Below are 22,585 nucleotides of genomic sequence, written 5' to 3'. Positions count from 1 at the left end.
TTTAGAGGATGTGTTTATAAATTCCATTGTCCTAAGTAATCATAAACTTCTACCCTCTTGCATATCCAAAATACCTCAACTCCACATCCTGCTCCGTGGAACAGGCCCCTAGGACCTAGTCTGTGCACAACACACACACACACACACACACACACACAGCAGCTGGAGATTGGGAGTAAAAAAAAAAAAAAAAAAAACACCTGTGGACTAAAGGATATTGGGGGACAGTTATTGGGGGCTCAGCCTGGCTGGGGTCAAGACATCCCCAAAGCTGGGAAAGGCTCTGGGCCCAGCGTCCTGAGGGAGGGAACCAGGCTTACAATGGGAGCCTCTGGCCCTGGAAAACTGCCAACTTCCCTTTGGCCAGGTTCTAGACCTGGCATTTAAATATCTGAAAAACAGATTGTATGTTAACTGGGAAAAGGATACACAACCGTCACATACGATGATCTCATTTAAAATATGTGCTGAGAAAAACAGTGGACAATCAACTGTCAACGCTGCTTGTCTCTTGGTGTTCATATAAAGGGCTTTACTCTTCTTTGGTTTTCTCTATTTTCCGAATTGTCTATGATAAAGTCATTAAAGTGTCCCTCAGAATTCTACTCCCTCAAGCCCACCTTGGCTTCCTGAGGGCAGGCTCAGGGTGAGAGTGTGAGCTCAGGGGAGGGCAGGGGCGACCTCTGGCAGTGAATCCCTGCTTGAGCACTAGCTCCTGCCAAGCTCCAGCATTTAGGGCCCCTCTCCCGCTGAGGAGAAGGGATCTGGCCCGGGACCCCACGGAGGATACTCAGGGAGCTCCGTCTAGACACACAAGCAGACGTGGAGCCTGAGGCGACCATGGGGGGAACAGTGCTGTGCCCTCAGGGAGTCAGACACATGCAAGGCTTCTCCGCCAAGGAACCAGAGGACAGCTGGGAGCCTTCCATTTTAAAGACCTGCCATTTTAAGGGAACAGTTGGGGCAGGGCTCCTGAGGCAAGTGGAAGGGCAAGGCCGGAAGCCCAGAATGTCTGCTCCCTCTTTGCTTCCCAGGGTCCCCTTGGGTTGGTGCCGGGGCTGGCAGGGGCCGCCTGCCGTGCAGGACATTGGCCGACTGCCTGGGCTAGAGGTGGGCGCTGAGGCCAGAGCTCCAGGGCATTTTCCCAGGCTCTTCTTGGAGGAGGTGGAAGACCGCCCAGCGAAGTGACCCACTTGACTGCCAGGAGGCGGGAGAGCCTCCCTGTGCCTGTCCCTGGCTTCCCCACGAGGGACACAGACTCAGATGGGGGAGGCAGGTCCTTTAATTGTATTCAGAGAGGGACGAGGACGGGGCTCCATGTTAGGCGGACGGCTGCCCTGGGATCTGGGGGCAGGGGCCGCGGGGGCTCGCGGTCTGGAGGGCGGACTGTCAGCTCGGGGTTCGGGGTTCGAGGCACGGTGAGGTGGGGGGGACGCCAGGTGGGAGGAGGAGGGCGGGCCGGGGTGAGCCGTGAGGGGGGCGGTGGGGCCTCGGCGCACGACCCCCCCCCCGCCCCCCGCACCCCGGGTCTGGTGTGTCGGTGGCGGACGCTCCCCGGCAGGCCCAGGCCGCCCGGGGTCCTCTCAGGAGTGTCTCAGCTCCACCTCGGAGCCGAACTGGGGCCCGCGGTGGGGCCGGCGGAGGCTGTGCTGGCGGATGCTGAAGAGGCGCTGGGTGAGGCCCAGCGTGGCCACCAGCAGGGCGACGCCCAGGAAGAGCAGCGCCCACTGGCCCACGCGGGCCTGCTGCTCGTCCAGCTGCAGGCCCAGGAAGCTGACGCGGCCGCTGCCCGGGAAGGGGCCTTCGGAGCGAGCTGGGCGGGGGAGGCAAGGAGAGCGCGCGGTGGGCGGGCCGACGCGTCACGCGCCGCCGAGGGGCCCGGGGCCGGGCCGCGCGGGCTCTGGGGGCGCGCCCGGGGCGGAGGGGGACGGGGAGCGGTACCGGAGTTCGGCGTCCAGTTGTACTGAGGCCAGCCCAGCTTCTCCCCGTGCCGCCCGTTCTCGGTGAGCAGCCAGTCCAGCAGCGGCTTGAAGTAGTTCATCATGGCGGACGCCGACATGTTGGACTGGCCTGTGATCAGCTTCATGGCTTCCGGCCACGGCTTACTGAAGCCCAGTTTCATGGCATCCCTGGGGGGGAGCACCGCAGAAGGGAAACTGAGTCAGAAGGACAGGAGGGGAGGCTCCCTGCTCCAGCCCCCCAACCTAATTCTCACTCCCCACCCCACCCCCGTCCCCCCACGAGCATCAACCTCCTTCGGGATTGGGAAGGCCTGGGCAGGCCTGGGGGAGTGGGAGTGGGAGTAGGGGAGGGATGACCCGGGCCCAGAGGGGTGTAGGTCCCTACTGGGATGGCACATTAAGGCCCTGGCACGGGCTCCACCTGGAATCTCCAGCAGAGGCACCCGGACAGCAGGTGTTCCCAGAAGAGCCCCACGCGGCTCTTCAAAGCTGAAGGGTTAGAGGGTAGAAAATGGTCAAAAGAAAGCTGGAGAACACTCACGCCAGGCGCTTCCCTGCCTCCTTCGATTGGTAGATGTCACACGTGTGCAAGGGGCCCTTGTGGCCAGCTGCCTGACACAGAGCCTCGTGGAACTGGAACTGAATGACAAAGCCCACGAAGTACCTGGCGTGGAGGGAAGCACGGCCTTGGGGTGGGGTGGCTGGGGACCTGTGCCACCGAGCCCCAATGCCCCTCACCTTCCTCTGCAGCCAGACAATCAGGGTGAGGACACCCTCTGGTCTGCAGGGTCAGCAAGGCTCCCTAGTTCCATGCCTCCCACAGGAGAGTCTCCCGCTGCATCTCAGGAGGGCTGTTCTGAGGAGGTCTGGTGATCATTCATGAGTGAGGAGGGTCAGAGCAGAGCCCTTCAAAGTTTTGGCAGGTTGCTTCCAAAGCAGTGAGGTCTGGGTTAGATACAGGCAGAGGCCAGGTGTTGGCTCCAGGGTCACGTGCACCTGGCAGGGTGGTCTGGGCAAGGAAGCCAGCGCAAATGATCTCCTTTATCCCAAACAGCAGGGATTCCCTGGTAGAAATCTGCCGGTCAAGGCCACAGCAAATTCTCTGCACTTGGTTCAGAATGTCCCAAACTAGCAGTGCAGGCCTCCCACTTTGAATGCTGGGCACAAGCCATGTACCACTGACTTTCCTGGCATTTCTTAAAAGTGCTTTGCCAAGGTTGCTGGTCAGAATTTGGAATGTGTCTCCTTCATCCACCCCTGCCTGGAGAATTATCTACACTAAGCTCAGAAGCTAACCATCACTTGGGCCTGGCTTCCATGGGAAAGCTAGTGCCAGCCTGGAAGAAGGAAACCAGTGCAGAAAGCAGGTAGGGGCCCTTCTTACAGGTCAACCTCGTGTACTGTCCAGGTTGGCTGTTCTGAGGCACCTTTCAGTCCCCTTGGTCCCCTGCCCAAGGTTGCTCTCTGGAACATCTGAGCAGGCTTTCTCTCCCTTCCTGGACTCTGGAAACAATTCACCCAACCCACACTTATGTATTAGATCTTGACTATATGCAATATCATGCCAGGTGCTAGGGTGGGAAAGATGGGCATTGTGAGCACGAATCCTCCCTCACTGGCCTTCTTGGGACTGAAGGTGGCAAGGGCTAGAGGTAGCCACAGCCCTCCTGGGACAGCCCTCACCCCCTCCACCCCTGCCCCCCGCCTTGCCTCATGGGTGGTCTGAGCTCCCTGCAGTTCAGAGACATCTGGGCCCTTCCCTCTTTAGGTCTCTCTAGACCCTTCCTGGGCCCCAGATCCAGCTGGGTCTCTAACCCTGGATTTAGTGTATAGAAGTTCTTCCAGGCACAACTTTTATCACAGGCAATATGGTGAATGTATAGTAAAGGAATCACAATCTTGTTTTAAAAACAGAAAGTTCGGGACGCCTGCATGGCTCAGTGGTTTAAGCCTCTGCCTTAGACTCAGGTCATGATCTCAGGGTCCTGGGATTGAGCCCCACATTGGGCTCTCTGCTCAGCAGGGAGCGTGCTTCCCCCTCCTCTCTCTCTGCCTGCCTCTCTGCCTACTTGTGGTCTTTCTCTCTCTGTGTCCAATAAAAACAAAACAAAACAAAAAAAACAAAAAAAAAACCCCTAATAAATAAATAAATAAAAACCAGAAAGTTCTTAGGTCATGATCTAGCCAAGGGTCATGGGTCACGGTTAATAATGTTAACTATCCAACCAAGGTCTTGTAACCATTAGCCAATTATAGTAGGGTTTCTGTTTTCAACTGCCTGGAGGGGAGAGACTCTCATCACGTCAAAAGTGTGAAACAACAGGGAGCCTTGGTTTCAGGTGAGAGACCGAGGCACTGTGTGTCATGCAGCCAGGCCCTCCAGGTCACCCAGACAGGTAGCTCCCCACAGGGCAGCAACGGCCCTTCAAAGACTGAATGGCCTCTTTCCCTCCCCTTTACCTGATATAGGGCACACTTGAAGGAACGTGGAACTTGGCCCCTGGGTCAAAGTCCCCTTGAGACCGGGCCACTGGGGGGCAGAGGCCCTGGTACTTCAGCCTGTCAAGGGGAAAGGTATGTTGGAGGGAGGATTTGGAAAGAATCAAGTCAGGAAGAGTTGGCGTTTTTGAAATAAAGAGCTACTTGCCCTTGGAGCTACTCTGGATACTCCAGATTCTGGTGTGCTGTACCTCGTGCACAATCAGCCCCTGTGCCCCTCATCACTTACACACACTCACACTCATGTGTTGTTCATAGACACATCCCCTCTCTAAACACCATACACACACCCCACATGCAGACACACAGATACTGATGGAGACCCTCCCACAACCCACAGCCTCACGGGAACATTCTAGAACCTGAGGTTCCACCACTCCTGGTTGTAGTTCTCCTTGGTGATGCTTCCATCGAATACCCTCCAGCGCCACTGGTCAACGAGGTAGCTGAAGGGGATAAAGGCGATCTTGTCGAGTGCCATCTTCATCAGAAAATTGATGTCTTGCTCTGCCAAGGGAAGGGACCCTGGTCGTCAGATCTCCACCTGCCTCCTGCCACATCCCAGCAGCTCAGCCTGGATGGGTGTGCAGCGGCTAAAGAGGGGAGGAGTGGGCTGTGCCTCTCTGGGCACAGCGACCTGCCTCTTGGGTTGGTATGACGGGTTCTGTCCTTCCGGCTCACCAAGCTGGTGGCCTCCTTGTTCCCCATTGTTCTGTCCCAGCTGCTGCCTGTGAGCCATCAAGGGCCCTCCTACAGCCTCCCAAGCTCACTGGCCCTTCTCAGTCCCTCTGTCCAGCAGGACCTCCCATTCCTCTCTCACCATAGCCGCCGCTCTCGCTACTCAGTAGGTTAATACTGTGTAGGTGCTTGGGGGTAGACACAGAGAGCGCCAGCACATCTCCGATGGCCTCGTGAAAGCCAGGGTTGGCACCCTCCCGGAAGGTCACAGGCAAGTCCTTGTACTGCATGAAATATTGTATGTGGCCCATTTCGTGATGGGCCACCACCAGGTCCTCCATGTTCACCGTGGTGCACTGCTTGATCCTGGAACACAAGGAGTGGGACAAAGGGACCTGCTGTCCTCCCTGTATACGAACCGCATGCCCATCAATGCTCTATGCAGGGAACACCGCATTATGGGAAGGAAAACCAAAGGAGGCATGAAGTAAGCTCGAGAAAGAGGCAATCTGAGGGTTGGAAGTCCTTAAGGTATGGTCATTCAGGCCATCTCTCTGCCTCCAACTTCCCTGAATAACTCCAGCCCTCACTGCTATGTTGCTTTCTAACTGTGCGAAGTACTTGCTCCAGCGGCATTGGGACACTTGGCTATGATTGTGTAGGACTTTCGAGAATGTGGGTGCTATTTCTTTTTTGGTACTGTGATTTTTCATGCACACATTTTTTTTTTCTCTTCCAAGACTCAGGCTTCCTGAAGGAAACAACAGTTATTCTGAGCCATTCTACATCCCATGTGCCCAACACCAGCAAACATCTTCACCCCAGGAGGTCTCTGGCTCGGGCTGAAATGTCATCTGGAGAGCTGTCCACGCCAGAGGTCCTGCCTCCTTTTTCATCTTTCTTCAGTCTCTTTTGTGAACCAAAGAAATTCTCCCTTGGATCTAACCAGAGCCCTTCAGTTCAGTTGACCCCATATTTTTGTCATTGTACTGTCATTGTACAGGAAGGGCTTCCCTGAATCCAGGTTGGAATCTGTCCACCTTCTCCTATGACTCCCCATACAAGGAAAGACCCCCCCCCCAGAGGGGCTCTCACCCTCTTGATTCTGTCTCCATCCAGCCCTACAGTTGCAGTCCTCATGCCTTTGAAAGAGGGAATCAAGAACGGGCAGTCCAGTGAATCCTGGCTGCTTTGTTCTAGCCTCTCTGTGTCCACTCTCATAAGAAGACACTTCACCCATAATGGCAGGTCATCCTTGCCACGTCTCCCAAGTCGTCTTTCCCTTCTTTGACTCTGGGTTGTCCTTGTGATTTGCTTTAGCCAATGAAGTGTGGCAGAAGTGACTTGGCCAGTTTTGGATTTAGCCTTTAAGAGACTTGGCTGTTTTTGCTCTTTCTGGAGGATGCCAACCGCCAGATAGGAAATCTGACTGCCTATCTCTCATACTGGGCCAAAGCCCAAGCTACCTGAACAGACCTATGTCCCATCAACCCCCAGCTGCTCCAGTCATCCCAGCCCAAGGACCCACCATGTGAGTAAAGAAGCCAGCTTGAACCTTCCTGCCCTAGCACATGCCACATGGAGAAAAACTGAGGAACCCAACCAAGAGCCAGAACCAAGTCCCCACCCCATGCTCTCCAGCCACCAGAGCCACTGCAGCTGAGGTCTCTATCATTGTACATAAGAGCGCCATGTCCATTGCATGTTGCCTGCGCTCCTGACCAATAAAATCATGAACTAAACAAATGATTGTTTTCTACCACTAAGTTCTACTAAGAACTAAGACTAAGGTGGTTTGTTAGGCAGCAATAGATAACGATCCTCCGATGAAGACAGATTCTGAGCCTCTGCTAATGGTGGGCCTGTGTGAAGCCCCCAGTGTCCTCAGGTACCTCTCTGTGTCAAAGGCACATGTTGCCAGGAAGACGGCCTGCTATAAGCAGGGGCTGCTGCAGACTGAGGGAAGCCTGGGCACCTCCCACAGTGCTCACACCCAGGACTGGCCAGTGCCTGAGAAGACCCTCGCCTGGTAGACAATGTTTTCCCGCTGGAAGCCAATGGCCAAGCTGGGGTCAGGCCCAAGGCTCTTGACCCTCATCCTAATCTCTGGTCCCTGTGCTTTTTTCTGCTCACTTTGGCTGAGGGGACAATAGGAGAACCTTTACTTGGCTCATCTCCTTGCCCACTGGGTTCAGGATATAGTCCCCTGACTGCTACCTGGACACACCTGAAGTCCTTGCCATTGTAGAAGTCCCAGGCAGAGGCATGGCACACAACTTCCCTCCCATCAGTTGGCTTCTCCAGCATTGACTTGTTCCAGAACTCAAAGGGCACAGGCAATAGCCCCAGGGAGGTGAAGAACTTGTCTGCTTCTTCAAACATCCTTTTGGGAGTCCAGCCCTGCAAGCAGAGGGAGCTCTGTCCAAACTGGGGACTAAGGGGCTAGACTATGTGCTACGGTTGGGGTGGGGGTTGTGAGAAGGCCAAGCCAGAGGGAATTCCTAAATCAGAGGGCCATCTCCCACTGAGGCAGAGGTCTCCCCTCCCCTGTGCCCGGGGGTTGCCCTGGAGGGGCAGAAGTATGACGAGGAGCCCAGTGTGCACCTGCTTTATCATGGCCTCTGTGGCATCTATCTTGGGGGCTGAAGGGAAGGGCACCACCAAGTCATAGATGTTGGACCAGGTCTGAGCCCACATGTTCCCTGGAGGCAGGTAGGGGAAGAGAAGGCAGAGAGAGAGGAGAGACCGATGTTACTTCTCAGACTCAGCATCATCACCCATGGAAAGGGAACCAGACCCCCGTCTTAGGATCTTAACAGCTTCTCTTGAGCACCTGCTGTTTGCAAATGGTATCTGGCATTTGATACACATGGTCTTCAGCCTGTATATCCAGTGCACGAAGTCATTATCTGCTCTGAGTGCTAAGGTCTTAGTTCAAAGCCTCAGCTCGGCCTCCCGCTCCTGGGGCCACTTGGGCCTGGTGCCTCCCCTGTGGGGGTCTGTGTTTCACAGTCATCAAGCTGATGTCTCCTCAGATATTCTTGGTCTCACCAGTGTGGGTCAAGGATGGCTGGGGTCCTGGGCTACGAGGTCCCCAAACCTGGTCAAGCTTCTTGGGGTCTCCCTCGTGGTTGGCAAGTGATCTGTGGCCCTGTCTGGCCTCTCTGCTCATAGCAATAAGCCCCCTAGGGCTGTGTCCTCAGTGGCCCAGCAGGGACGGACAGGAACCGGGGAGCCTCTGTTTTGCCTCCCTGCCCACCATCCGTCACTGTCTTCCACTGCCTACTTCCTGCCTTCTGGGCATCTGAGCTTACAAGCTCTGAAAACACGAGGGTCCAGAGGTTGCAATGGCTCTACACTCTCCATGTGGTCCTCTGTGCTCCTAACTCCCTCTGCCCTGGCCTGAGCATCGTGTCTGCCCTTCTCTCTACCGCTACTTTTTCCATCTGTGGGATCCTCTCTCATCTTTGAAGGCTCTGCTCACGTGCCGCCTCTCGGGGAGGCCCAGCTTCTCACTCCCAGCTCGCACCCCCAGCGTTGTGCTGCCTTGAGCGGGGATGGGTGATAGGGTCTCCCGGAAAATTATGAATCCTCCCGCTGCTCCATCCGGGTGCTCTGTACCATGGGGCTCCGTAGCAAATGGGGTGTTCAAGACAAGGAGGGGGTTCATGCCCGCACACCTAGCTGCCACCCCACCCCAGCCCTGGCAACATTCCCTCAGCCTCAAATCTTCGCTCTCTCCGCCCAAGGCGTCACCTGACGGTCCCTCCCAGCCTCACCTCGCCCTTTGGACAGCACTGGTCCCACCCTCCCTCATCCGGGCTCTGGTCCCGGCCCCGCCCCAGCCCCGCCCCTGCCCCTCCCCCGTCCCGGTCCCGCCCCCGCCCCGGTACTTGTCCTCACCCAGCAGGTGAGCGGGAATTGGGCCCTCCAGGTTGATGTGCTGCGACCCGTAGTGGCGGTGCAGGGCCCGGCGCACGTAGGCGTGCAGGTTCAAGTACAGCGGCTGCAGCTCCTGGTAGAGCTGCTCCAGGTCTTGCTCCAGGGACGGCATCTCATACATGGCTCTCCAGGAGTCCCCTGCATCTTCGTAGCCTGCAGAGGGGACACCCGACCAGTCCCTGAGCACCCCCGCCCTCCCCCTCCTCTAGGGACCTCCCTCTCACCAAGTGTAGGAGGCTCCGAGGACCCTCCTGAGGGCCCCAGCGGGGCTGGGACCCTAGAGCCGGCCATAATGGCGGGAGGGACTCACCGTTGAGCCGGGCAGCCTTGTTGGCGAGTTCCACATACTTGGGAAAGAAAGGGAGGATGGCTGTCCCCACCTTGTCCCGCCAGCTCTTCCAAGCCCACAACAGATCTTCATACTTCCGGGATGTGGCCATGAAGTTCGTCAGATCTGCGGGAAGGAGTTGGAAGGAGTTGAAGGGCTGGAACCTCGAGCTCTCGGCTCAACTCCCACCTCCTATAAAGTGGACTCGGTCATAGGAGTTTGAGGCTGGGGTCCAGCTGGGAAGTCCCATGAAGAGGGCTATCCAGGCAGCCTGTCCAGGGACATGGGAGAAAGGCTCCTGAGCTTTCTACAGAGGCTTCCTGGTGGCCGTCCCTGGGCTCAGGGGACCTGCACACCACTTCAAGTTTGCAACAGCCCTGTGAGGGGTGCACTGGCTTTCACATGAGCGTTTTGGCAACACGGCAGTTTCCCCCAGCCAGGAAGTGGCCCAGCCAGGCACAAACCAAAGGCCCGGACTCCAGAGCTGCTGGTCACCACGGATTTCCTGCTCACCCTCTCCGTGGGAGGGACAAATGGCTTAGAGGGCACAAGACCTGAGTTCCTGTCTAGTCTCCCACTGACCCCAAAATAACCTCACGAGTCATGGGACCCTTCTTCCCCTATCTTTCAAATGGGGAGATGCCAGCACTCACGGGGGGTGATGTAAAAATCAAATGGGGGGCACAAGGGCCCTGAGTGGGCACACTCCCCATCGATCTCTGAGTATTCATGGGGCCCACGCCATCTAGCACCAATTGCTGGCAAACTGGACGGAATCAAGGATGCCCGTGGAGACAAAGTACAGAGAGCCATCCCAGTGCCGTCAGGAAGGCCGGAGTCCTAGGTCTGGGTCTGGTCAGAGCCACACTGTGCGTGCAGCCTTCTCCATATGGCTTGCACGGAGCTGACACACACCTGGCAGAGCTGGGACAAGGAGGGCCTGAGCTCACGTGGCACTTTGGAGCCCCCCACCCCCCTCAAGGGCGGTGCCTGTTCTTGGCCTCCCCGGCCTGAGCAGGAAGACAGTAGACAGCCTTTGGGACCACCTGTACCTTACTATCTGACTTGTGCTCTCTCCCTATTTCAGAATATGCTTCATGATATCTACTTCTCCCGAGAAAGTATATTCAAATGCATTGTTTGGGGAAAAAAATGTATTGTGAGAATTTCACTTCTGCCCTCTGCTGATGTGAGTATTGTTTTTTGAGGGTGCTTCCTCATTTTACTAATGGCACTGATCTGATGGCCTGGGCCTGGATTAAGAGGTTAACTGACGGGGGGGTGGGGTGGCGGGGGCGGGGGAGAGGCTGAAGGCTACCCTCTTCCACATACATGTGTACACACACGCACACAGGCGCGCATACGCCCCCCGCAACTCTGTGCGTGCCTCCCCGTGTATACAAACCGTAGGTCAAACCCTGTCTCAGGAAAACTGTCTCTCTCTCCTGTTTATTTTCCATTTCCCCTTCTATTTGTCATTGTTCTAATGAGGGACTTGGGCAGAGGGCCAGGAAGAGATGGTTTCTGGGTAGTGATTCCTCAGGAAGAATGTTTATGGCTCTAGCTCCCCAACCCTTGGGAGGGAGGACAGAGCGTATCTGTGCGCAGGTACTCGAGGGTCCGGGGGGAGCTCTTCCAAAGGGGAGAAGCCAAGAAGAACCAGCCAGTGTGGAGGGAGAAGGGGATGAGGAAGGCCCGGGGCATTCCTTCGAGCGGGAGGTGGGTTCCATGAGCCGTGGCCTCAGTGCGGGGGGGGGGGGGGGCAAGGAGACGGCGAGAGAAGGTAGGAAAGACATGGGCTGGGGGGAGGAAGGAAGAAACCGAGAGTTACTCTCCTTAGTTGTGGGTATAAGCACTCAGCTGACAAGTCTGAGGTACCCTCTACTCTGATGGGTGCAGAGTGCAGAGAGGAAAAGAGGGAGTCCAGGGGGGACCCAGAGGAAGCAGCAGCATGGACCCATGGAGAGCCACGGTCAGAGCAGAGGTAAAGTGGGTGCCCTTTACCGGGTCAGGAGACCCTGACCCCCTCAATGGGCCAGTACCCCTAACACTGCCCACGCCAGCCTTCCCCACCTGCCCTCTCGTTCCCCACGCGCGCTCACCAGGGTCCAGCTGCAGACAAGTGCCATTGGCGTGGCACACAGAGGCAACGCTGTAGGTGGTTTCCATGTCCAGCAGGATCTGGTTGTACTGCAGGAGGAAGGAGACAGACAGCAAGCTGCCCCCCTTTGCTACCTGTTCTGCCCCAGGCACCATCAAGTGCAGAGGGGGACCTATGGAGCTGGGGGAGTGTGTTCCCAAAGGTGCTGCCTTCTCAGGAGTTCTACAGGTGATGCCAACTGGGGAGATGTCACGGCAGATAGAGGAAGAGGAAGCAGCAGGAAGGCCAGACCCTGTACTGGGCTCCGTCCCCCGAGCTGGGACCTGGTCTTGACCTTGGACCTTCCATTCCCTGCTCCCCAAAAGCCACATACCTCCTCCAGCTCGTTGGCAGGCAGCGCTGCCCGCTCTAGGTCCTGAATCTTCTTTATCATCCGCTTGATGCTGGCATTCTGGAAGTTAGTCACATCGAACTGCCTGGCCCAGGTGCCGAACTTTAAGGTGTGGTTTGCCATCTGTATGTTCTTCTGCAGCTGAGGGCAAAGGGGGAACCATGCCAGGCCATCTGGGAGCTTTGGAGAGGCTTCTATGGTGGAGGGGCCACGGGGAGAGTGGAAGGGACTGGGTGTTGCCGCGGGACGGGGCAGTTTTGTCAAGTTGTTGCCTTTGCTCTTCAACCTGGACCGTCTATGGGGTCTTGGATGCAGTGTGTGCCCCTCAACAGAAGCCCAGTGTCACACAGGACATTCCTGGTAGACAGAAGGGGACGCGCCCCGTGTATCTTGTTAGGATGGGGACAGGTTGCTGTTAGTTCTGTGGCCTCTCCGAGCCTCAGGGTCCCATCTGTAAAATGGGAACAAGATCGCTGGTTTTGCAAAGGCAGATGAGGACTAAAGGCAACAGCCGTAACGTTCACAGCGGTCCTCAAGAAACGGTTCTCCAGGGCTCTCCTCGCATACACCTGCGTGCACTACACAGGCCGGGAAGGGGTGAGGGGCCGCGGGTCCTTACTGTGGTGGCAAACAGGGGCTTTCAACCTAAAAACCCAGCTCTAGTCTCCCCTGTGTCTGTGCAAATCATTCTACTATGAACAATAGGTTGCTTGGTAAAGAAAGACAACATTTTTAGGCATTGAGTATATGCCCACCCAAATCTGAAGTTGAGTATTATTTTAAATATCACATCTGGATTTTTCACAAATTCTGATAGCCTCCCCCCATGCCCCCTGCCCTAAGGGAGGGAGGGGGCAGCCTGCTCTGTGCTATCTTGGGTTTTGAGGCTCGGTCCCGGGGGGCAGGAGTTCACATGTGGGCCGCCCGTGTGCGTGAGTGTGTGCGCGTGTGCGCGAGCATGGGGCGGGGGCAGGGCCCCTACCAGGATCTTGCTGGCCTCTGTGGTGATGTTGGTGTTATAGTTCCAGTTAGCCTCGGCATACTCGTTCCATATCACCAGGGACCTCCGGTCATACTCCTCCACAAACCTTCTGGCCTCAACCTCGTCGGTCACCATGCCTGTGGAACAAAGTGGAGGGAAACAGACGAGGCCTCCCCTTGCCTTCTGCTGCGGGTTGGCCTGAGCCTGCCCCTGCCCCAGCCTCCTGCTCCTACCCCCGTACCTCCCAGGCCCCGCCCCACCCCCCAGCTGGTCCCACTTGGGCTCTGGGGTGTCTGGCTGCTGGTTGTTGCCTGGCTGGTTGTTCTCTGGCTGCTGGTTGTTGCCTGGTTGGTTGTTGCTGTCTGGTTGGTTGTTGCCTGGTTGGTTGTCACCTGGTGGGTGGTTTCCTGGCTGGGGACCAGCATGGGGTGCCCACAGCAGAGTAGGAGGAAGAAGAGGCTGGGCAGTCCTGGAGCAGCCCAACCTTGGCCCATGGCCGCAGGAGAGCAGAGCCCTGTAGCCACAGTCCCCCGGCCAATAAGAGCGGAGCCTGCAATGTGACCTCATAGAGCAGTGTGCCCGCCAGCTTGCCCCTGGGGGGGCCTCAGATCTGGGCACCCCCTCCCTAGAATGCTGGGGAAAAGGCATGCTCACTCCCACCCCAAGGCCCCGTGATGAGCTCAGGGCGCTGGGCTGTCTTAGCTTAAGGGCAGGGTGCCGGGGCCCAGGGGGGCCTTAAGGGCAGGGTGCCAGGGCCCAGCTGGGAGCGGCTGACCAGGAACCAGGAACCAGGGGTCCTGAGTCCAGAGCCCAGAACCAAAAACTTACGTTAGCCAGCCCCACCCTCACTCCAGGCTTTACCGATGTCCTCTGGGTAATTGTTGGGCATCGGAGGCCGCCACTGGTATTCGGGCCACCCCAGCACCTCCCCGTTGCGCTCGTTCTGCTCCTGTAGCCACCGGTAGACCGGCTGGAAGTAATCAAGCAGCGGCTGGGCGTCCAGGGTGTCTGTGCCGATCGCCTCCTTCAGCACCTCCTGCCAGGGCCGCGAGGAGCCTGCCCGCAGCGCCTCCCTGTTGGTGGGCACAGGGCACTCAGACCAGCGTACGACACCGCCCCCCCACATCCGTGCCCGCTGGCCTGTCAGAGCAGCAACATTAAGACTCTGGGGACTAGGAGCTCTAGCGAGGGGCCCGGGACATCATCCTGTGTTGTACCCGCCAGAGGCCTACTCCGTAAATCCTTGAGGACAGAAAGAAGGGGCTGGGAGGGAGGGAAGGTGCCTTCCCTCAGTAGGGCCTTGTGGTTTTCCCATGGGCAGCCAGTTGCCCTCCAGATACGTCTTCTCCCCACCTCTCCCCTCCCCTCCCCTCCCACTGGCCCTGCTGCTCCCCCTACGCACCGGAGCTTGGCCCCCGCCTGGGTGGACTGGTAGATGTCACACTTGTGCAGTGGGTACTGTTGGCCTGCCTCCTTGCACAGGGCCTGATGGAACTGGAACTGCAGGACAAAACTCACGAAGTACCTGCAGGTACAGGGCAGGCGTTAGGGCGAGTGGTGGGGAAGCCTTCGCCCAGGCACCATTCAGCCCCGGAGCCCCGGAGCCGGCAGAGGCCAGACCACACGGGCCGCCTTGGGGGAGAAGGGAGAACCCACCCTAGCTCAAGAAAGAGGCCCACTGAGATCCCAGGCCCTTGGGGGGGTGCCCAGAAGAGTGTGGGGATCAGCCCTGAGAAGGGGGAGGGGGACGAACAGTGGGACGGAACTGGGTGGGGGGAGGGGCACTGGTACCTGATGTATGGTGTCACATTTGGGACATGAAACTTAGCTCCAGCATCAAAGTGGGTTTCGTTTCGGGCCACTGGAGGACAGATCCCCTGATACTTGGTTCTAGAAGAGGATGGTTAAATTGCCTCAGGACATAAGAGTTGCACACAGTCTGACTTAGCCTTTGCAGAAAATGCTGTGAAGCAGGTATTCCCACCGGGCCATCCTGTCCCCCTCTGGTGAACTGTGGAAGACTTCCCGGAGGAGGGAGTTTGGGGTAGAAAAGAATGGGTAGGGAAAAGGGTAGAGACAACATGAGAGAGGATGCGACCGGACCGATGGAGGCAGGAGGCTCCTGGGGGCCCAGGAGAGGGAGGAGGGAAAACTTGGGGTTAGGCCCTTCCTGCTCCCTCTTTACTCACCGAAGATACCACCAGTCAAAGTTGTAGCGGGAAGGGGGGGTACGCCCACTAAAGACCCCCCAACGCCACTGGTCTACCAAGTAGCCAAAGGGAAGGAAGGCAATTTTTTCCAGTGCCATCTTCAACAAGAAGTTGATGTCACTTTCTGTTGGAAGAGGAGACGAGAAGAGGGAGGTCAGAGGGAGATGGGGGTCCAGCGAGAAGAGGTGGGCCCGGGCCGGAGCCGGCAGGAGGTGGGGGTGGCCGATGCAGAGAAGGGAAGGCCGGCCTTCACAGCCATGGAGCCCTGCTTGGAAGAGGGCCCTTGGGCAGTGTCCAGTTGGAACCTGGGGTGAGCTGTGAGGCTCCAGGTGGATCCCCAAACCTGCCTGAGCTGGGGCGGAGAGGCAGAGTCAGGAAGGGCAGGAGGGGGCGTGGGCTGGAATGGGGTCCTGGGGGGGGGGCCGGGCTGGGTCCTCTCCACCCCCCATACCCATGTCATTGCTGACATTGTCCAGCAGGCCAATTTTGTACAGATGTGCAGGAGTGGAGACGGAGAGCGCCAGGACATCCCCGATGGCCTCGTGGAAGCCAGGGTTGGCCCCTTGGCGCAGGGAGACGGGCTGCTCCTTGTACTGCAGATAGTACTGCACGTGGCCCATCTCGTGGTGCACCGTGGACAGCTGGTCCATAGTGACCCGCGTGCACTGCTTGATCCTGGGGCAGGGAGATGGCGAGGGTGAGGGTGAAGGACAGGGCAGGGCAAGGGCCAGAGCATGGGGAGGCCGGCACCTAAGGGAAAGGAGCCAGCTGGGCACTGCCCTGGGCCTCGAAGGAGCTGGTGGAAACATACGAATCCTTTGCCCTGCCCCAGCCCACACGCAGGGCCTTCTTCCTCCATTCCAATGTCAAGAGCTGCTGCCTGCCAAAGCTGCCAAAGGAAGGCGGCCTACGGTGTCTCATATGCCCAATAGCCTTGGAATAGACCCAGCCCCACCAGATAGTGTCAGGGCTCAGGGAAGAGGTGGTTTGGGGAACTGGCTTCTCTGTGCCCAGTCTGCCCACCCTTCCTGGAGCTCCAGACCCCCCTTTCCCCTCCCACGTCTAGACCTGAAGTCTCTCCTGTTGTAGAAGTCCCAGGCAGAGGCGTGGCACACCACCTCACGCCCATCGGTTGGTTTCTCCAGCATGGACCCTGCCCAAAACTCAGGGGGCATGGGCGACAGCCCTAGGGAGGTGAAGAACTCCTCCGCCACCCGGAACATGTGCGTAGTGTTCCAACCCTGGGGGAGGGGCGGGGGGAGCAGGTACAAGTCAGGGACCAGCTGTGGGAGCTCACTGTGGCTCCCACCTAGCTCGGCTCCTTGCCCAGGCCCTGCTCTGGTGGCCTCCCTTCCCAGAGGCAGGGCCCCCACTAACCACAGTGGGTCAGTAAAAGCAGACGGCTGCCCACACCCCACCTGTGGGGTCCTGGAGGGAGGGGCCAGCATCTCGCTCCCGACACAAACCCCAGCTCATTGCTGGCATGCACACTCCGGGCTAGTGCTCTCTAGAAAGCGGGGGACCCATCTCCCTCCTGTATCTTCTTCCTGCCCCTCCCCCCCATCTGATGCCTTCATGCTGCCCCCCACTCCAGCCCAACCCCGAGCTTACCTTCCGCACCATAGTGCTGGTAACATCGAGACTTGGCTTGTCAGGGAAAGGCACCATCATGTCATAGAGGTTGTCCCAGCTCTGGGCCCACATGTCCCCTAGACAGAGGAGGGGAGCCAGTCAGCTTAGCTCCCTGCTTGGCTGGCTTCCTTCCTGCCTGCTTCCCTTCATGTGTCCCCGAACAGCCCTCTGGGTCCCTGGCACCTGAACCCGGGGCACTCAAGGGTAGTAGACTGCTCACCCCCTCAGGCCCACTCACGCTCCCGAATGCTCCAGATCCCCCGGGGTTGGCAAGGGCCCTGGCAACAGCCGGAAGGACCCCAGCAGTATCACTTGGGCTCACACTGCCAAGCCCAGGCTTGCTTCCTAGGATATATCTAAGATGATTACTGCTCCCCCAGTGGACCTTGAGTCAAAAGTCTGTAGTGTAACTCCTAGCTCCACCTTTCACCAGTTCTCTGTCCTCTGCCCTCTGCCAAGTCTACGCGCCTCACGCCTCCGGGTCCCTGTCTGAAAAGCAGGAACAGCCCTGGTGATTGAGAAGGGCCACCTGCTTCATGGGGTTGTGGAGTGAGCCACGGGGGTTGTCCGTGGGGGAGCACACAGGATGGGGCCGGACAACCAGAGACACGAGGAGAGTCCATGGGACACATGTGGAGGTGAGGCAAGGTCCTCACCCAGCAGGTGTGCAGGAATGGGGCCCTTGAGGTTGACGTATCTGTCTCCATATCGGCGGTGCAGTGCGCGGCGGACGTAAGCGTGGAGGTTCAGGTAGAGGGGCTCCACTTGATGGTAGAGGTGCTCCAGATCTTCCACGAAGGTGGGTGACTCATACCAGGAGCGCCAGTAGGCCCCTGTGTCTGCGAAGCCTGAGGGGGTTGTTGGGGTGCAGCTCAGACCCAAGGTTCTGGCACCTTCGTGGACCTGCTTCCCCATCCTCCGGGCTCAGAGCCTGCCTAATCTGCCAGCTAGCTGGGAAAAATGGCTGAGGGACCGCCGCTCTAGGATCTTCCAACTAGGGTTGTTCCAACTCCAGCTAAACAGATCCTGGCATGGTGAAGATGAGTGCTGGGGCTCCGATGTGTGCCGGGAGGGGCAGCACGAGGGCCCCGCGGCAGCCTGGAGGGAGGCAGATGCGGGTGCGGCTCGAGCCAGCGCCACCATCCACTAGCTGCACGACCTTGAGTCGGAATATGGCAACAGCTGCTCTGTCTGCCTCAGGGGTCGGGCTCCGAGGGGACTGTGGATGGACTGTGGATTGAGCTGCTGGCAAGCTGGGAAGGGCAGCGCTCGCTCACACCAGGGGTGGGGTGGGTCAACTCACCATCCTTCTGGTAAGCCTCATTGCTGAGGGTGGTGAAGTTCTGGTACAGCGGCTTCAGCGGGGTGCCCACGGCATTGTGCCAGCCCTCCCAGGCGTAGAGTAGCAGGGCGTAGTTTCTTGAGATGGCCATGATGTGGGTGAGCTCTGGGACATGGGGGAGCAGGGTCAGTTGTTTCCACTGAAGGCAGCAGCCATCTTCAGGAGCGCTCCCACGCCAGTCCTCACCATCTCTACCTGGTTCCTCAACATCATGATGCCCCCCAAGCCAAAGGCCACCTGCAGCCAGGGTGGGCTGGGGCTGGGACCTATACAAGAGGGGTCCTGGTCCCTAGGGAAGTGAGGCGCTAAGGCGGTGCACACAAAGGGGCCATCCAGAGGCCAAAACCCAGACAGACCTTTCATGCCTCATGGGTTGGAGCAGCTAACCTCAGGTTGCCTCGTGGACGGGGGTGTCGGTGTTGGGGGAGACGGGGAGGTTTAGGCAGAAGTGACAAGGGGTCTATGTTCTGTGGACGGCTCTTGGGAGACTCTGAGGACTCATGAAAGGGCAAAACCAGGCAGCCAGTAGGAAGGTTAGTGGGGATGGGAGAGGCCAAAGCACCCATGGGGGTGGGGGTTGGGTGGGGTGGGAGCTGGAGGCTGGAGGTATGAGAAATCAGTGTGCCAGAAGCAGGGGTGGGGGCAACTGACAGTCCAGTCCCAATTGGAGGTCAATGCCTTTGGTTTACCCACTCCCTCCATGGGCCTCCTGTTAAGCACACCCTCTTCCTGGGTGCAGCAGGGCTGTGGGGGAGGGCTGGGAAGCCCCAGCAGAGACAATTAGAGACAGAGCCATACCTGGGTCCAGGGACCAGCAGATGGCAGTCTTGTTGGGATAGAAGCAGACCCTGGCTGTGGAGTAGATCCTGTTCATGTTGCTTAGCAGAGAGTTGTACTGGGGAGTTAGAGTGTGGAAAATGTTAGCATCAAACAGCCCCCAGATACCACTGGGCTGCCCCCTCCTCTTTTTGCTGGGATGAAAAGGAGGCCCGGAGAGGGCAGGTGGCTTGGGCAAGGCCCCTTGTGGCACTCAGGACACTCTGATCACTAATATACTGATTCCCCTTCCCAGGGAGGCAGCCTGCAGACATGGAAACAAGTGTCCTTAGAATTTGGGATGGGCTTCAAGTCCCAGCTCGGTCACCACCTCGCAGTGAGGGCAAATCTCTTTCCCTCTGGCCTCAATGCCCTCTCAGTCCTCCTCATCGTTCAGAAGCCCATAAACCACACCGGACTATGGCAACATTTTGAAAACCCCCTTTTCATCTGTTTTCTTGAATTTCACTTTCTATACCCCAACTCCAGGAGAAATCAATGTTTCAGGGAGCCGTTCTGTGCTCACAGAGGCTTCCCAGTCAGGACGTGTACAGACTCCGGAGACCCCTCCTGCCAGGCTTCCCCAGTCCGCCCAGGGCAGCCCTAGGAGGCATGCTTGATACATCTGCATCCACCGTCTGGCCCACCAGGCCCACCTGCTGCCGCTTTTCCACAGGCAGGTTGGCAGGACCCAGGGTGCGAACACCGCTGATGACCCTTCGCAGGATGGGGTCGCTGAAGTTCTGCCAGATTGGGTCGTACAGATCCTTGGCCTTCTGGCCCCAGACCTCAGCAAACTCCTGGTTGAGTAAGGCTGCTTCCTCCTGTGGGCACCGGAGGGGACACAGCAGAGGCCATAGTGCTGGGCAAGGGGAGGAAGGCCAGGGTCTCCTGGACACTGGGGCTTGGGGAAGCACTGCTCCCTCTTCTTGGGGGTCAGGAGCTGGGGGAATCTGCCTCAGGTGGGCGGCGGAGCAGAAACTGGGACCAGAAGAGAGGCGGGCGGAGGGGAGGGTAGATAGTGATGAGCAGTGACAGAACAGTGAGAGAGGGGTAGGTAGCGGCTACCGAGGATGAGGGCCCAGAGCAGAGAGGGCACCCTCGGAGAAGACTGCCTCTGACCCAGCCCGATGTCATCCCGGGGCGCTGCAACCTGGGGTGACTCGAGGTCAGGCGAGCCAGCCTTATCCATTTTGGTTCTTGGGGACGGACCATGCGCCCAGCACCGTGCTGGGACATCCATCGCCGGTCTGATGGGGCGCAGCGGGGTCGGCGGCGTCCGCGGGTCCCACCGGGTCCCCGAGGCTCAGGGGCCGGGGGCGCGCGCCCGGCCGTGACTCCCCGCCCCCCAGCGCCCAGCCGCAGGCCTGTGATTGGGCGTCCGGGCCCCGTCCCCGCCCCGGGCCCGCGCGCCCACCTGGCGCCGCGCGTTCTCCTCGGTGATGTTGGTGTCGTACGCCCAGCTGGCGACCGTGCTCTGGTACATCACCAGCTCGGCGCTCGAGTTGAAGCTCTGCACGAAGAGCTGCGCCCCGGCCTCGTCGGCGGAAAAGTTTCCGGGCTCCAGGTCGGGGTGGAGCGCCAGGGCTGCGGGCGGCCGCGGCGGCAGGAGCAGCAGCGGCAGGAGCAGCAGCTGCAGCGGCGGCGGCGGCCCCCGCCCCGCACGGCCCGACGCGGCCCCCATGGCGCGGTACGCGGTGCGCGGTGCACGGCGCGGCGCTGCCCCTTCTCCCGCGCCGCGCCCGGCCTGCGGATTATAAAACCCCGCCGCCGCCTTCCGACACACCCCCACCTCCCCGCCCCGCTAGCTTCCTCCCCGACTCCAAAGTCCCCCGGCTGCGGGCCTAAGCGAGCGGGGCGGGGACCGACGCTTCCTGGCCAGCCTGGGCAGGGGCGCCGGCCCGGGGAGGGGCCAAGGCGGCCCCCCGCGAGCTGTCGCCCGGGGGGTGGCGGATGGGGCTCAGGTCAGGCTCTCACAGAGGAGGCTGGAAGGGGGGACCGTCCCGACACACACAGACCTCCGAGGCTGAGCGAGCCAGCAGTTCGCCGGAATAGCCCAGTCTGCACTCGGTGCCCTCTCCTTCCCATCGCCCAGCCTCGGCGCAGGCACCCGGGAGCCCCGCGATCTCCGGGGCTCCGTCTCCCGGCCGAACCGCCCCAGGCGTCTCCGGAGTGACAAAGTGGGGGAGCCGTCCGCGGCGCCGCCAGCGCAGCAGAGATGGGGTTAATGATCAGTCACCGGGTCCAGCTTCTCCACCAGGCCTTGGGGGGAGGGGGTGTGACCTGCACCGGCCCCGGGGGAAAGTTTCCGCTTTGGAGGCGCCTGGGGGAGGTGCTGCCGCGAGGTTCACCTGGGGACTGGCTGGGGGACTACCAGGAAAGGGAGGAGAACGGAGGGGCTGTGCTGGGAGGGTTTGTCTAGAGGCACAGGAGCGCTGGCACGCATGCCCCTTCCCTCTGGGGACGCGAGCCCTTGTGTCTTACGCAGAAGCAACCACACAGACTCGCAGCCTTTGCGAACGACGAGAGGAGCCTTCAGATGAGAATTTATCCCCTCACTGTGACAGATGAAGAAATGAAGACTGCGGTTTGAGGGGCTTGCTCCAAGTCACCTCAGGTCCCCACACGCCCCATCATTCTTTTCCTGTGTCATCCACGTCTCCGGGGGACAAGCACAGGGAAGGAAGAGAGTGGCATCTGCCTGAGGTGGTTGTGGCAGCGGAAGGTCCTCCCCTAACTCCTCAGCACTACGGTGTCTGTCCCTAGAAGCGGACAAGCGAGTGGGAGGGGTGGTGGAAGGAGCCAGAGGCAGAGCAGAAGAAGCAGGAAAGAGACCACGGTGGGTGGTTCCCCAACCCATTCAGCTGCTCCAAGCAGTTGGGAATCCCTGTGTCTGGGTGCCTGGGTGTGGACAGTGCCCGGTACCTGAGGCTCCGAGGGACACATGGGCTCCCCTTGTCATATGGAGTGTGCACAGGAGGCTGTGACGGAAATGCCCGAGATGACTAATCAGGTGACAGGATGGCAGGGAGAGGTGTGTGCAGGAGGATGGGGTGGACGGGGGACAGGGAGGGGAAGAGGGTAGATAACTAGGGGCCCTCTGGCTTTCCCTCATACCAAGGGACACTGGTGCATCTCAGGGCTGGCTAGGTGGACCCCTGTGACTGCCCTAGCAAGGGGGAGCGCCCAGGCTGAGGGTGCAGCAGTGGGCCTGGGCTCTCCCTCCCAGAGCCATGCGGGCTCTCGGGTGGTCCAGGTGAGCTGCTGTCTTCTGGGAGGGAGGAGTCTCCATTGGCGGCTGGCAGTGGTTGGGGGGTGCCGTGTGGAGTCTAACACCCCTTCAGGCCCTGAAGGAAGGGTCAGGGTGGGGGAGGAGGGGCAGAGTGGAAGGCTTAGCTTGTAACTAGGGAGCCTTTCTCTGTAGTCAGAAAAGAAACCCAAGGAAAGCAGGATGGAGGTAGGTTTCAGGCGGGTCTGCCCTCGGAAGAGCTTCCCTCTGAGAACCGGATCTAGGAGGGCAGCAGAGCAGGCTGGTCCATTCAGGTCTATGTGGCACTGTGATGATGTCTATGGAACATCTGGGTTAGGGACTGAGTTCAGCATGGGACAGCTTCTGCCTCATTGAAAAAAGAAGCCAAGGTAAATGGGTTGGAAGATAATCTCATCTCCATGGTTTATGTGGAGCAAACAGATACGAGGGCTG

The 22,585-nt window shown here is 58.9% G+C and overlaps 1 protein-coding gene across 2 annotated transcripts; it reads right to left on the bottom strand.

Annotated features, from left to right (window-relative positions):
* Positions 1–1,264: 1,264 nt before the first annotated feature.
* On the bottom strand, positions 1,265–20,641 carry ACE (angiotensin I converting enzyme). Of its 2 annotated transcripts, XM_045080883.1 has the most exons (25): positions 20,300–20,641; positions 19,539–19,706; positions 18,865–18,961; positions 18,028–18,171; positions 17,381–17,572; positions 16,704–16,801; positions 16,161–16,333; positions 15,544–15,767; positions 15,072–15,216; positions 14,674–14,772; positions 14,285–14,407; positions 13,744–13,955; positions 12,883–13,019; positions 11,883–12,041; positions 11,511–11,598; positions 9,391–9,534; positions 9,042–9,233; positions 7,743–7,840; positions 7,366–7,538; positions 5,281–5,504; positions 4,823–4,967; positions 4,422–4,520; positions 2,503–2,625; positions 1,942–2,129; positions 1,265–1,813 (listed from the first exon to the last, which is right to left on the bottom strand). In XM_045080883.1, the coding sequence occupies exons 1-25, from the start codon at positions 20,564–20,566 to the stop codon at positions 1,584–1,586; spliced, it is 3,942 nt and encodes a 1,313-aa protein (XP_044936818.1). In that variant the 5' UTR covers positions 20,567–20,641; the 3' UTR covers positions 1,265–1,583. The 2 variants fall into 2 exon arrangements, with proteins under 2 accessions (XP_044936818.1, XP_004749265.1); XM_004749208.3 differs by lacking the exons at positions 13,744–13,955; positions 14,285–14,407; positions 14,674–14,772; ... (7 more) ...; positions 19,539–19,706; positions 20,300–20,641 and adding an exon at positions 13,160–13,729.
* Between the last annotated feature and the right edge of the window lie 1,944 nt (positions 20,642–22,585).

Source organism: Mustela putorius, unplaced genomic scaffold (genome assembly GCF_011764305.1).
Source record: "Mustela putorius furo isolate JIRA1106 unplaced genomic scaffold, ASM1176430v1.1 tig00000487_pilon_pilon_pilon, whole genome shotgun sequence".
Taxonomy (NCBI): domain Eukaryota; kingdom Metazoa; phylum Chordata; class Mammalia; order Carnivora; family Mustelidae; genus Mustela; species Mustela putorius.
The sequence above is the reverse complement of the archived record's forward strand: the minus strand, read 5'-3'. Positions and strand labels throughout refer to the sequence as shown.

Excerpts from the sequence above, each read along its gene's own strand:
- ACE (XM_045080883.1), bottom strand. The coding sequence starts at position 20,566 with ATGGGGGCCGCGTCGGGCCGTGCGGGGCGGGGGCCGCCGCCGCCGCTG. Across the intron at positions 15,768-16,160 it reads TACAACAGGAGAGACTTCAG|GATCAAGCAGTGCACGCGGG; the intron begins GTCTAGACGTGG and ends TCCCTGCCCCAG. Across the intron at positions 7,539-7,742 it reads CAGAGGCCATGATAAAGCAG|GGCTGGACTCCCAAAAGGAT; the intron begins GTGCACACTGGG and ends CTCTGCTTGCAG.